Source organism: Bos mutus, chromosome 17, assembly GCF_027580195.1.
Source record: "Bos mutus isolate GX-2022 chromosome 17, NWIPB_WYAK_1.1, whole genome shotgun sequence".
Taxonomy (NCBI): Eukaryota; Metazoa; Chordata; class Mammalia; order Artiodactyla; family Bovidae; genus Bos; species Bos mutus.
In genome coordinates this window covers 17538270-17553199 of record NC_091633.1, presented here as the reverse complement: position 1 = coordinate 17553199, position 14930 = coordinate 17538270, and the positions used below count along the sequence as shown (strand labels likewise).

Here is a 14930-nt window from a genome sequence, read left to right as displayed (position 1 = left end):
CTTTAGTTCTTCACTTTCTGCCATAAGGGTGGTGTCATCTGCATATCTGAGGTTATTGATATTTCTCCCAGCAATCTTGATTCCAGCTTGTGCTTTATCCAGCCCAGCATTTCTCATGATGTACTCTACATATAAGTTAAATAAGCAGGGTGACAATATACAGCCTTGACGTACTCCTTTTCCTATTTGGAACCAGTGTGTTGTTCCATGTCCAGTTCTAACTGTTGCTTCCTGACCTGCATACAAGTTTCCAGGCAGGTCAGGGTGGTCTGTATTCCCATCTCTTTCAGAATTTTCCAGTTTATTGTGATCCACACAGTTACTGCTGTATCTCCAGGGTTCAGAAACCCTGGCACTAAGTAGAGGCTCAGGAAATATCTGGCAACTGAAGAAATGGTATCTGATACGTAGTAGGTGCTCAGTATAAGCAAACTGATGAATAAATGGCTGAATTAGGGACTGTATTAGTTTCCTCCCGCTGTTGTAACAAATGACCTCTGATTTAGATGCTCAAAACAAGTCACATTTATTGAGCACCTACTGTGTGAAAGGCCCAAGCAGAAAGGAGGTGGTGAGGAGTGAAAACTGAATGCCCCCTGGCCCCTGTGACTATCAGGCTCTCTGAGAAACCTCTTCCCAACATTTTTAAGATTTGCTGTCATTTCTCTCTCTTTCACTTTGTAAGTGCAGCCAGTGACGTACAGCTGATGCATCAGCTTATACCGCTCGGACAAAGTAAGCAGGAAGCCCTTGGATGTGCTGGCTCCCCCGGCTGAGGATTTCACCTGTGCATAACTTGGCAGAATCTTCCAGTCATCTGAATGCTAGGAATTTTTTTTTTCTTCCCTAACTCAATCCCCAGCAACGTAGCTCAGGCATCCGTGGATATCTTCCCAGATAGGGACGTTGGGAAGAAATGAGTTTACTCACACACCGTAAAGTCTAGGAATTCTGTAGAGAAGAAATCAAGAGTGGAGTATGCCTGAGGAGAGACGTGATCACCGTTGCTGTGTGGTTTCCAGAGCAGGGACCACACTCAACCCATAGCCCAGTTTCTCAGCAATGGGAGAGGACGCACATGCAGGAGAATCAGAGGTCCGTGCTCTTACATCCTCTTATGAAGCAGCTTGTCTTCCTGGAAGGCTGGTGAAATGGGTGCACCAGGAGGGGAGTAGGTTAGGCTTGAGTAAGGACTTCCTTCCAAGGAAACTTGGAGTCTAGCAACTCCTTAGTCCTGCTCTCTCGCAGTTGGTATCCAGCAGCCAGTTACCATGTGTTATGGATTGAATTGTGTGCCCCCAAAAGGTACACTGAAGTCCTAACCCCTGGTGCCTGTGAATGTGACCTTATTTGGGACTAGAGACTTTGCAGATGTGATCATGATAAGGGAAGGTCCTTAGGGTGAGACCCTAATCCAGTGGGCATGCGTGTGTGCTCAGTCACTTCAGTCGCGTCTGACTCTGCAACCCTATGCACTGTAGCCTGCCAGGCTCCCCTCTCTCTTCTTACAAGGACAATGTGACTGCTGTCCTTATAGAAGGAGGAGAGAGACACAGAGAAGAGGGCCAGGTGATGACAGGCAGACATCGAAGTGATGCTACTACAAACCGAGAAATGCCTCAGATCGCCAGCAACACCAGAAGCTAGGAGAAAGTGTGGAGCAGATCAGAAAAGCGTGGCTCTGCCGACCCCTTGATTTTGGACTTCGGGCCTCCAGGGCACACACAATGCCTTCATTTTCTAGGACTACCCATAGACTGGATGGTCTAAAGCAGTGGAAACTTATTCTCTCAGTTTTGGAGCCCAGTGGCCAGAAATCAAGATGCTGGCAGGGTTGGTTCCTTTAGAAGGCACACAGGGAGAATAGGTTCCAGTCCTCGCTCCTAGCTTCTGTGGTGGCCAGCCAGCCTGGGCACTCCTTGACTCGCAGACACGTCATGTCAGTCTCCGCCTCTGTCTTCAGGGCCTTCCCTGCGTGTCACCTCTCTGTGTCCTCTCTTTTTGTAACGACACTGGTCATTGGATTAGTCGGCCCTAATCCAGTTGACCTCATCTTAACTTGATTTCATCTGCAAAGACCCTGTTTCTTTCTTTTTTTTAATTTGGCTGCACCAGATCTCAGTTGCAGCATGGGGGATCTTCAGTCTTCCTTGCGGCATGCAAACTTTTAGTTGCAGCATGTGGGATCTAGTTCCCTGATCAGGGATCAAACCTGCGTACCCACCACACATTCACTCCAGGAACACAAAATCTCAGCCGCTGGACCCACCAGAGAAGTCCCAGACCCGGTTTGTAGATAAAGTCACATTCGCAAGTGCTGAATGGACATGAATTTGGGGGAACACTATTCCGCCTAGAACACCACACCCCATCAGTTCTTCCTGTCTGCCTCTTGAGTCTGAGCACTCCACCCTGCCTCTCCTGCTGCCATCCTGGTCCCAGCATCTCGCGGCCTGGACTATTGCAGCAGTCTCCTGTCTGGCTCCCACTACAGCCCATTTTCACACGGCAACTTGGATGAGCCTTTCAAAAAGGCAAATTAGAACTTGTTGCTTCCTAATGCTCTGAAGATCTATTCCATCCCCATCCGTATTATCTGACTGGAACTTAAGCTACACAGAGACAAGGCCACTACTGTGCCCCCCTCAGAGAGATGCTCAACTTGCTGAGTGAAGCAGGTGCATGGACTCATAGGTCCCCCTGAAGTGAGCTGTGCCCACTTCAGACTCACCAGTGTGGCATAAAGCAATACCTCAGCATGGGCTCCACACCCACAGACTCTGGACTCTAGCTGCAACCTCACAGGGGAGGCACTGTGACTATCCCCATTTTACAGACCAGAAAACTGAGGGCTCTGAGAGGTGAAAGAGTAATCACATGTTGGTTTGGTCCTCTGGAAGCATACAGATGCCAAGATGGCATTAGATGTGCAAGAGGTTTTTGGGGGAAGATGCCTGGGAAGGATGGAGAGGGAAAGGAAAAGGCCAGGAGAGCCTTCACATGGTGATGCTGGTTTGACGCCTGGGAAGGGAGGGGAGAGGAAGGAGGGTTGGTGGGAGGAATCTCACACCGCAGAGCAGATCTCGAAACAGTCCATAGCCAAGCTAATGGGAGCCCCAAAGCAGGATACACTAGTCTGCTCAGGCTGCTGTAAGAAAACACCACAAACCAGGTGACTTAAACAACAAGGTTTTATTACTTACAGTTCTGGAGGCTGGAAGTCTTAAGATCGAGGTGCCAGCCGGGCTGGTTTCTGGTGAGAGCTCTTTTCCTGCCTTGCAGATGCCTTCTGCATCAGAGCAGGCTGAGGCTTTGCTCTGATCCCACACTGCCACAAGGCATAGAATTAGGGCAACACTCACTTAGAGTCTGTTAGGGGTCAGGCACTGTCCCAGAAGCTCGGTGCGCTCATGCATCCCTGAACAGCCCTCTGCGGTAGGTCCTGTTGTTATTCCCGTTTTACTGCCGGTGAAACTGAGGCTCAGCAGACCTATGTGGCTTTCCCTGAGGCTGTCACAGCCAGGATTTGACCGTCAGCCTCCCAGCCTGTCCCCCTCCCTCTTTTATCTGTGAGAGGCTGTGGGAATTTGGAGGATTCACAACATCCACACCTCGAGTGTCAAGTTCATCTGGAAAGCTGTTTATTAATCACCCTGAGCATCCCAGCTCCAAGGAATAGGCCCAGGGCCAAGAGCACTCACTTGGCAGGACCTTGCCCCCTATCTGCTGACATCCGGTGCTGATTGAGCGTGTGCCTGGGGTCGACTCATCAGAGAAACTTGAAGGTGGAGCTCAGAGAAGTCAGATGCTTTGTCCCAGGTCCCCCAGCCAGCCAGCGGCAAGGCCAAGAACAGAGCTCTCAGTGTCGCGCACCTCGGGGCAGCTTGGTCCACTGCTGAGAGTCACCAGGCTCTCTGGTCAGACTCCACCCCTGCCACTTCTGAGCTAACGTTCTTAGGCACATAGAATCTCCTCTCCGGGTCTTCATTTCCTTGTCTAAAAAAGTGGAAATAGCAGCAGCTACCTTTATCAGGCCTCACCTTGGGGAAGTGATTTCCACGCGCCACCCGCCGGCCCCCCGCCATGCCTGTTTCCCCATCTGTAGACTAGGAACACAACAGCCCTACCAACAGTGTTGTGGTGAAGATGGAATGAACTCTAATCCATGTAAAGTGGTCTGGCTGTTAGGACTCAGCCACTGCCTGACTTTGGTTGTCATCTGAACCTCCCCTTCACTTTCTCTCTCCAACCGAGGATCCAGGGGAAGCACAGTGTGGGGAGAAGAGGCCCAAAGGCCCATCTTGGCCCTACCACCCCCTCACTTTCAGACTTCAGGGAAGTCACGGGACTCTGCTTTTCCCCGCTGTGCTCTGGGGTTGTGGGGTGGGGGAGGTTGGACAATGGACAGATTGTCCCTCCTTGGATGACTCTTTCTAAGCTGGAGCCTTTCAGTCCCTGCTGCTGCTGCTAAGTCGCTTCAGTCGTGTCAGACTCTGTGCGACCCCATAGACGGCAGCCCACGAGGCTCCCCCGTCCCTGGGATTCTCCAGGCAAGAACACTGGAGTGGGTTGCCATTTCCTTCTCCAATGCAGGAAAGTGAAAAGTGAAAGTGAAGTCACTCAGTCGTGTCCGACCCTCAGCGACCCCATGGACTGCAGCCTTCCAGGCTCCTCCGTCCATGGGATTTTCCAGGCAAGAGTACTGGAGTGGGGTGCCATTGCTTTCTCCGTTCAGTCCCTGAGTGGAGTTCAAAGCAGGACTGTTGGACTCTGAGTGTCCCAGACACTGACGAGAGTATATGAGGCTTCGCCATGTCCTCAGTCTCCTGGAGTTTGGCCACAGACCGCTGCTGCTGGAACACCGTGGGGCCAGGTGTGCTGCCCCTCTCAGGATAATAACAGCAGCCCGCTCTGTGCCCAGCCCTAGTCTCCACCCGGCACTGTGCAGATCTCATTCTCTCATCCAGTCCTTGCAGCCCCATCGTACAGATCAGAAAATAGAGGCTTAGAGAGGTTACCTAACTGTCCAAAGGTCACATGGCCAGTTTGGAGCTGGAGCTGACACCAGCAATCCTTAAATCATGCTGCCTCTCTCAATAATCGTTTTCAGTCTTCCCAGTAGTAACTTCTGAGAGGCAGAAACTGTTTCATTTTCGCACTTTTTAGTGGGAAAACTGAGGCTCAAGACCAGTGCTGGACTTCGGGTTCTGAGAGTGTCGTCACCCAGTATTCTTGCCCGGAGAATCCCATGGACAGAGGAACCTGGTTGGCTACAGTCCATGGGGTCGCAAAGAGTCAGACACAACTGAGCGATTAACTTTCACTTACACTTTTTTTCTACCCTGTTACGGGCAAATGAAGGCAAAGAGACAGAGCCCGGGAACCCGCTGGCCCCGTAGAGTGTCACTGCCCCCCCCCACACTCCTCGAGCCTCTCCGGGGTCACCTGAGGTCAGCTTCCCCTGGACAGCGAGTATCGGGCAACAAAGAATGACCACAGGGCCTCCGAGCAAAACAAACCTCCATTTCTGATCCCTGGAAACGAGGTAAATGACATCCCTTCTCACCCGAGCGGCGTCTTTTGGCTTGGACAGGCTCCTGGCCAGCCAGCCCCTGAGCCATGAGCTGGATCTGTTCCACCTCCTGGAGCTGGGAGCTGCAGCCTCTGTGTTTATCTAACCTCCCTGACCCTGGCAAGCGCTTGTCGCCTGTTTCTTCTTTTCTCAAAAACCAGGACACAATAGGAAGCGTTTCCTTGAACTTATTAAAAAATCCAGACTTGTAAATTAATTTGTCCGTGTTGTACAAAGGCAGTGCAGATGGACTCATTAGCATGCACACAACAAATAATTATAGATGAATTTTTAGCTGGCCTGCCTAATGCGCTTGCTGGGTTAATTATGTCAATGTATAATTACATCAGCCCGGGGAGACATAATGGCATACCCCGCTGAGCAGGCCCTGCCTAATGACGGGGCGTGCGGGGAGTGCTGACAGAGGAAAGACGGCAGCGGCGTTCCCGTGCACCTGCTTACCTCGACACAAACGCCCATTGTCCGAGCCTCCCACCACCTCGACAGACAGGCGGGAGGAGAGGGAGAAAATGCTGAGGTGGCCTTGTTCCAGCCGGACCTGAAGGCCCCCGAGTACAAGCTCTACCCTGTTTCTCCCACCAGCAGATATTTATTGGGTTGGACTGTGGATCAGGCATCATTCACCCACAAGGGGTCCAGCGGAGCAAAAGGAGATGCGGGCCCGGCCCTGCCTCGTGTGGAGTTTGCAGTCCAGCGGGTATTCACTAGATGCACTTGTAAATCATTGAAATTGGAAGTGCAGCGACTGCTGTGAAAGAGAGGTGCAGACAGCTGGGAGAGCACATACCGGAAAACCAGCTAACTGGTCAGGGAAGGCTTCCTGGAAGAACTGGCATTCGAATTGCTAAGACAAGTAAGCATCAACTAGCTGAAAGGGACAGAGGAGGGCAGAAGGCTCCTGGTTGTACAAAGCCTCTGGGATGGGAAGGTGCATATGAGGGACTGAGAGAAGAAGGTCAGTATTGTTGGCACTCAGAAGGGCAGGGGGACTAGCAAGGGCTTCCATGTGTTCTGAGCTGACCAAGGGCCAGGTACCATGTTGAGGACTTTGCATGAATCTTCATCACAGGCTCATGAGGTCGGTACTTTTGTGGTGAGGCACAGAGAGGCAGCACCACTTGCCAAGGTCACACAGCAATCCTGAGAGGCAAGTATGGATTAGATTTGGACCAGGGATGTCTGACTCCAGGGTCCACACCAGCAGAGAGTAGTGGCCAAGCAGATGCTAGTGGGAGATCCCAGAGGAGGAACCAGAAAGAGAGAGGGCTCTTGGGCATTAGAAAACACTGTGGAACAGACCAGGCCCCTTGGCCTGAAGCGAAGAGGCCCTGGCTTTCTTGGGGCCCCATGAATACCTACCTATATGTGGCTGCTGTTGTTGTTTAGTCAGTAAGTGCGTCCGACCCTTTTGTGACCTCATGGTCTGTAGTGTGCCAGGCTCCACTGTCCATGGGATTTTCCAGGCAAGAATACTGGAGTGGGTTGCCACTTCCTTCTCCAGGGGATTTTCTCAGCCCAGGGATTGAACCCATGTCTCCTGGCTTAGCAGTCATGTTCTTTACCCCTGAGCCACCAGGGAAGCCCCTTCCTACACGTGGCTACTGGGGTTGAAATATCCAGAGCACCGGGACAGGAAGTTTTTGTGGCATTAGAGAAAGAGATCCAGACTTGAGTCTCTCCTCCACGCTTCAGCAAATCACCGCTTCTCTGAGCCTTGGTTTCCTCATCTGTGAAAACAAGTTAGATCTAAGCCAGCCTCCAGGGGATGCTGGTGCATCGTGGGATTGGTTCCCAGGGACTGGCTTTGTAACCTGGAAGATGCTCCACCAACCACCTGCCCCAAGTGGAAGAAGAGATGGTTGGACTCTACATCTGAAGGAAGAGGAAGTGCTTGCTAGCTGACAGCAATAGGGACAGAATTCCTGGTGGAAAGACCTGCAGTCCTCAATTTTTTTTTGCTGTTGGGACATTTGGAGACACCTTATATCCAGGTTTATATTTGGTCCCCAGAAAAAAAAATCATTTAATCAACCATAAGTGTTCACAAAAGATGGTGTGTTGTCCCAGATCCGTTGAAAAGCACTGCAAGGATTATATGTGCAAGGATGCTATTAGGGAACCTTGGGTGAAGGAGAATAGGGAGAGAGTGAGAAGTGGGGAACTGGGTGAAAGCCTAAGGAAGGAAGTCCTGAGTGAGGTCGTGGGCCAGTCCTCAGAGCAGTTTCATATCCCCCAAGCAGGTCTGCCCCGATCCCCGCTGCCTTGTCTGGGAAGTTCCCTGAGAAGGAAGCACTTGGACTTGTGAATTTCAGAGCGTGCCTGCTGGGATCCTTGCTAAGTGACACTCCCTCTGATTGGAGAAAGACGCCATCTCATGGCTACCACCGATGGCATCTAGAATCAGCAGAATGCAGTTATTGTAACAATTATGGTTATTATTCCCAGCTGGGCAGGACATCCACATCCATGGGAACAGCACAGGCTCTTCAGAGCAGGTGCCTGGAGAAGCTCTGCTCCCTCATAAGCAGAAAGTGCACAATGCTCCCATAAGCCAGCAGAGAGATTCCAGACGGCTCCGATGGATGGTTCCTCCCACATAAGCTCCCTGGCCCGCAGAGCTCCCCCTACCACTGTCCTCCTTTCTCTGTGCAGACCCCGTGCCTGTGTTTGAGGTGGCACGCAGCCCAGACGACAGACTGCAGCCCCCCAGCTTCGACCCCAGTGGGCCCCTGCGGCGAGATTTCCACGCTTCGTGGAAGAGACACCCTGAGCTCGTCGGCACCAAAGGTACTGATAAGGCTCTCACAGAATGTCCATAATGAGCAAATGGGCTGTGAATCTTTGGCAGCCAAACTCTGCCACCCCTGTGGGGGGAAGAGGGGCAGGGAACTCAACTGTATCATTTTAGAAGTGGGATGGATTAAGGTACACTTCTGCTGAAACAGGCTGACCCCAAATTTCAGAGGGTTAATGTATTTGAAGAGAGGAGAACTTTCAGGGGATGGTCCACACGGTCATTCAGGGACCCAGGTTGTGGTCGTCAGCACTCAACATCCACAGTCACAAGTGCATGTTTGACATCTGATCAAGAGGCAGAGAAAGAATGTGGAGGATCACACTGAGATTTGTGGGGTCCAGACCTCGGATCGGCAAGCATCACCTTGGCCACATCCCATTGGCCAAAGCTCAGTCACGTGGCTGTATGCTGCTGCAAAGGAGGCTGGGAAATGTAGTCCGTGCCCAGGAGGAGAGGGGGAAAAAGGGTGTAGGAGCACAACACTGTCTCAGCTCCAAATGAGACAAGTAATAGAGTCTTTAGGTGTACATATGTTGTGATAAAATGTTTAAAAGCAAGAGAATGATGAACAAAATTCAGCATGGTGATTACCTCTGGAAGGTAAGATGTAAGGTAAGAAGTCTCCATAGGGAGAGCAAATAGTAGCAGGTGAAAGCCATTGGTAACCAGCCCAGTCTTGGGTGTTCATTGACCTGCATGCCAGGCGCTGTGGTAGGCACTAGGGACCCAGCCAGGAATAAAACAGAAAAAAATCTCTGCCCTCATCATGTTGACCTTCTAGAGGGAGGAACTGATTGTCAACAAATAAATTAGTAAAATATATAGTATGTCAGTTGGTGAAAAGTCTTTGGGAAAAAAAATAAGCAGAGAACTGGGAAAGAGTCGGGTTAAAGGCTTCTTGTCTAAGGAATGAATGAGTAGGGTTTACCTCAGGTCTGTAAGCTTTTTCTGAAAAGGGCTAGAAAGTAATTACCTTGGATTGCAGGTCATGCAGTTTCTGTCACAACTACATGACGCTGGGTGAAAGCAGCCATAGATAGCATGTGAATTATTACATATTAATTTGGGGGCATGGCTTTATTCTAGTAAAACTTTATTGACAAAACAGGTAACGAGCCAGATTTGGCATGTAGTGAAGACAAAATGGGCTGAGGCCTGTCAAATGGAAGCATGACACAAAGTCACTTTTCAGGAAACAACCACTTTCACACTCCCCCATTTCTCAACATCCTCCCTTCACCCCTCTCCCCCACATTGCGTAGTGAGCACCTGCTGCAAGCCTGGCCCTAGGCAGGGTCTTCTGGGGAAGACTTACAGTGACTAAAATAACAGCATTTTGCCAGCTCTGGTCCTGCGCCTGGAATACCCTTCCAGCTACCCTGACAAGCCAGGACTTGGCAGTTCTTCAGCCCCTGCTCATAGGTATGCCTCTATGAAGCCTCTGAGGTTCCCCAGCAAAGCTGTCACCGCTTCCTCTGAGGTCTGAACTTCCTTCTCTAAGAATAATATTAATAGTAGTTGTGGAAACTGCCTCTTGAGAGCATTTGCTCTGTGCAGTGTGCTTTTCACATAGCAGCTCACTGGCCCCATTTTACAGATGGGGAAACTTGAGTCACAGAAGCAACAGGTAGCCAAGTAGGGAATCAGAACACAAAATTTTGACCTTGGCCCTGGGCTGTGTTTCTTCTTGAGGACCCTTATTATTCTGCATCATGATGGTCAAACCTTGCTTTTCTGTTCACTGCTGTGACCTTCACATCTGGAACATTCCCAGACCGTGTGTGCACACGTGTTATGTGTGTCTTATGAGCTGACCGCTCTGCCAGCCTCTCAGGGGACTCACTCTACAAACTGCCCAGCTCTACACTCACCCTCCTGTGCCAGGCTCACAGTAGAAACTTTATAACCAGGACAGAATTTAACTGAGTCACGTGGACCCATGGTTGGGAGACCAAATTTTGGAGCTCTTGAGCCACTCATCCTCGATAGCTGGCCCCTGGGCATCTCTCTCTCCGTGAATTTAGTGCCAAAGGCACACACTGATCTCCGAATGAGCCCCCATGGCGTTCACAAAGATGGACCTGATGTGGGCCCTGCCCCAGGGCACCTGCAGGTGAGGGGTAATGACTGAACATCTGAGTGTGTGCCATCGATCATGGAGAAGGGAAAACAGCGTGTCAGGTCCTCAGTAGGTTAAATCTGGAGTTCCCCTGTGACCCCACCATTCCACTCCAAGGGATATACCCTAAAAAACTGAAAACAAGTGCTCAGACAAAACTTGTACACAAATGTTTATAGCAGCACTGTTCACAGTAGCCAAATGATAGAAATAATCTAAATGCCCATCAGTGGATGAATGGGAAAAAAACAAAGTATGATATATCCATAAAGTGGAATATTATCTGGCCATAAAAAAGGAATGAAGCACTGACCCATGGTCCAACTTGAATGAAGCTCGAAGACATGTCGAGTGAAAGAATCAAGTCACAAAAGGACATACGTTATGATTCCAGTGATGGGAGATATCCAAATACACAAATCCATAGCAACAGAAAGCAGAACAATTGTCAGCCAGGGAAGGGAGTGGGGAGTGTCTGCTTAATGGGAACAAGTTTCATTTTGGGGTGATGACAGCGTCCTGGAATTACTGATAATGATTGCACAGTATTTTTGACTATACTACGTGTCACTAAATTGGGTATTTTTAAATGGTTAAAATGGTCAATTTTACGTGTATTCTACCATGATTTTTTAAAATCATACAGAAGGCCAAGGAGGCAGGGACAGGTCTGAGAGGGCAAAGGAACCTCTGGGTGGGCCGCCCAGGGCCCACACGATGGGAGTCTGACTCTCTTATGCAGGTGTTTGCCAAGGCTGCAACCCAGCCAACCATGGCGACGGCAGGTCTGACAGCTGTGCTGTCTCCAGTGCTGAGTTTGGGAAATTGATTCTCCTCCCAGAACCATTGATCGATCTGGTTTGCAGAAAGCGACTCTGGTCGTCACGCCGCTCTCAGCAATGGGCAGTTTTCCCTCTTCTTCTTCCTTCAGAGCAGAGAGAGGGGACGTCACCAGCCGGGCCCACGCTGACCGAGGCGAGCCGCCTCCCAGGCATTCCCAGCAAAGCCCTCCTGACAGAAACTTTGCTGCAGAGAAATGAGGCAGAGAAACAAAAGTGAGTTGGGAAGGACGGGCGGGCCCCTGCTGCTCCACCTGTCTGGGAGAGGGGGCCTGGAAAGTCACCCCTGCCAGGGCCCATGGGGAATCCAGATTCAGTCTGAAGATGGAGATGCCGGCCTGGGTTCACACCTCGTCTCAGCAGCTCAGTGACCCGCCCTGGGCCGGTCACATCGCCTCACTGAGCCGCAGTTTCCCCATCTGAAAACTGGGGCTAATGGTGGTATGTTAGTCATGGTTCCCCAGAGAAACAGAACCAGTAGGATTTTTTTTTAAATTAAGAGTTGTATTTCCAGGACCTAACTCACATGATTGAAGCTAGCAAGTCTGAATTGGGAGAGCTGGCCAGCAGGCTGAAAACTCTCAAGTAGAAGTCAGCGCTGGCTGCCATCTTGAGACAAAATTCCTTCTTCAGTTTTGTTCTTAAAACTGTCAACAACAACAAAAATTAAAAAAAATTTTAAAGGGGGATTTCCCGGGCAGTCCAGTGGTTAAAATTCTGAGCTTTCACTGCATGGGGCACAGGTTTGATCCTTGGTTGGGGAACTAAAACTAAGATCCCACATGCTGTACAGAATGCCAAAATTTTTTTTAATTAAAAAAAAAAAAAAATTTAAGACCTTCAACTGATTAGATGAGGCCCACCCCTGTTATTGCATATAGTTTCCTTTACTTAACATCAACTGATTGTAGATGTTAACCCCATCTACAGAATCCCTTCACAACAATACTTGTATTAGTGTGTGATTGCATAACTGGGTACTATAGCCCAGCCAAATGGACATATAACACTGACTGTATCAACTCCTAGTTTGCCCTGAGAGTGAATGAAATGAAATGGCGACTCTGAATGCTTAGCTCAATGCTCACACAGCTGCTGCTGCTGCTGCCGTCACTTCAGTCGTGTCCGACTCTGTGTGACCCCACAGACGGCAGCCCACCAGGCTGCCCCATTCCTGGGATTCTCCAGGCAAGAACACTGGAGTGGGTTGCCTTTACAGTTAGTGCAGTGTTGGTAAAATATGCATTCTTAGGGCCTTTCTAGGACAGTTTCATGATCATTCCATGTATCTTTTCTGTTATTCACTTATTTTTTTCATCCCACATATTTATGGAACCACCAGCTGTGTGCCAGGCACTGTTCTAGGGAACAGCTGTGAACAAAATGGACAAAACTCTCTGCCCTCCTGGAGTTTACTTTCGCATGAGGAAGACACAAAAAAGATAAATAAGTAGTGTACTAGGTGATAAAGGTTGTGACAACAGATAAAACAGAAGAGGGAGCAGAAGAGACAGGCTGAAGTTTTCAATAGAGTGTTAGAGGAAGTCTCACTGAGAAGGTGTTCTTGTTCAGTTGCTCAGTTGTGTCCAACTTTTTGCGACCCCATGGACCGCAGCACACCAGGCTTCTCTGTCTTTCACTATCTTGCAGAATTTGCTCAGATTCACATACATTGATTTGGCAGTGCCATCCAACCATCTCACCCTCTGCTGCCCCCTTCTCCTGCCCACCGTCTTTCCCAGCATCAGGATCTTTTCCAATGAACTGGCTATCGCATCAGGTGGCAAAACTATTGGAGCTTCAGCTTCAACATCAGTCCTTCTGATGAATATTCAGGGTTGATTTCCTATAGAATAGAATGAACAAAGCCCTAAGGAGTTGAGGGAGTCTTGCAGGCATATGGGGCAAGGAACAGTCAGTGCAAACGTCCTAAGGCAGGAACATGCCTGATGTGTTTGAATGGCAAGGAGGGGAGAGGGCGGGATAAGATCAGGGTAAACAAGGCTCCTTCGCTGGACTTACTGAGCCGGAATAAGGTAAGGCTCAGGCTTCGCATAATCCTTCCCCCAACGCAGTGAGAAGTCCTCTTTCTCTGCTGAGATGCTTGCCTCACACATGAGTTAGGCCACAGTGGGCTGGCAGGGCTTCCCAAACTCCTGCCACAGACAGGGAAAAAATTGCCTCTCCAGGGGACAATAATAGTAAACAGTGGTATTGGGGGAACTCTGGGGGCTGGGCACCACGCTGAACGTGCCTCATAGTACCCACTGAGGCAGACTCCATCACAAACCCCATTTTTATTATTTATTTATTTTGGCCATGTTGGATGTTGTTGCTTTGCACTGGCTTTCTCTGCTTGCAGCGAGTGGGGGCTGCTCTTCACGGTGGTACTTGGGCTTCTCACTGCAACAAACCCCATTTTATAGATGAGGAAATTGAGGGCCAGAGAGGCAGGGTCACTGGAAGCTTAACTGGGCATCAGCTCTAATGGAGGCCACACTGTCAACAAAAGAGCAGGGCAGCCAGGTGCCTGCATGTCGTGTCTAAGGACTCATTAAAAAGACCCAGGTGCAGATTACAGGGAGTGGGTGAGGGTATAGGAAGCCAGGAGGGGCTGGTCCACACGCCAGGTGTTTTCACAGGGGCCTTCAAGAAGTACAGATCACTTTGGCAGCCAGACTGGGGGAAGCCGAGGAGAAGATCAAGGTCCTACATTCAGGTATGTATCTGGCACGTGTCCCCTGCCCTCACATCACCCCAGCCAGTCAGTCCAGGAGGTCCAGTGGGAAGAGGAGGGGGCAATGAGGCTAAGAAGACTCAGAGGGCAAGAAAGGCGTTTGGGAAGGGAGAGGAAAGACCTGCATGACCCCATGGGGACTGGAGCTCCAATTCCAGGGGTCATGCTACTATGGAGAGAGGGTTTAAGATAGAATTAAATCAGGGGTGGCAAATGCAGTGCCCACTGGGGCTGGACAAGCACCCAAGCCAGCTGGATCAGAGAGTGCAGTAGGGAGGAGGGGAGAGGTCTGGGTCAAACTGGAAAACCCAGGCCTCATCTAAAGAGGCGGCCCCTGCTGAGTCTCAGCCAGGCACTGCCCAGTACAGCCAGTCCCTTCCGCTCTCCTCAAGAAATCAGAAATCTGGAATTCTGTGAGAAATCCTTATTTATCATGCATGTACCTATTGACTTTGTTGTTCATCCTTGTCCCCCTCACTTCCAGGCAGGACCTCAGGGTGGGTGAGCTCATGGAAGGATGGCCCCACCTAGGTCCTGGAGTGACCTCAACGTGTTAGGGGCTCATACCCCGGGTTCTGGGACCAGCCACCCCCTCCACTTACCTGGGTCCCCTGAGCTTCATGGACTCCCAGAGAATGATGTCATCTGCCCTCCCTTCCCTGGCCACTCCACAGCCCTCCCACCAGCTTGAAGCCCTTCTAGGAGCAGGAAACTCACTAACTGCTGTCGCCAGTTCCCAGAGGAAAATCTTTGCTCACTACCCCAAGCCTCATTCTGCCTTCTGGGCTCTACAGAAGGGGAGAGAGTTCCACCTCCCTGGGGACGGAGAACCTCACCCTGGCGCT

General features: G+C 50.3%; 1 protein-coding gene across 1 annotated transcript in view; it reads left to right on the top strand.

The window, feature by feature from the left end:
- CUX2 (cut like homeobox 2) overlaps positions 1-14930 on the top strand; it is a 101825-nt gene that overhangs the window by 55347 nt on the left and 31548 nt on the right. The window contains 3 exon segments of the mRNA XM_070386172.1: positions 8246-8380; positions 11441-11564; positions 13991-14067. Of these exon segments, the coding sequence (XP_070242273.1) occupies positions 8246-8380; positions 11441-11564; positions 13991-14067 (336 nt within the window).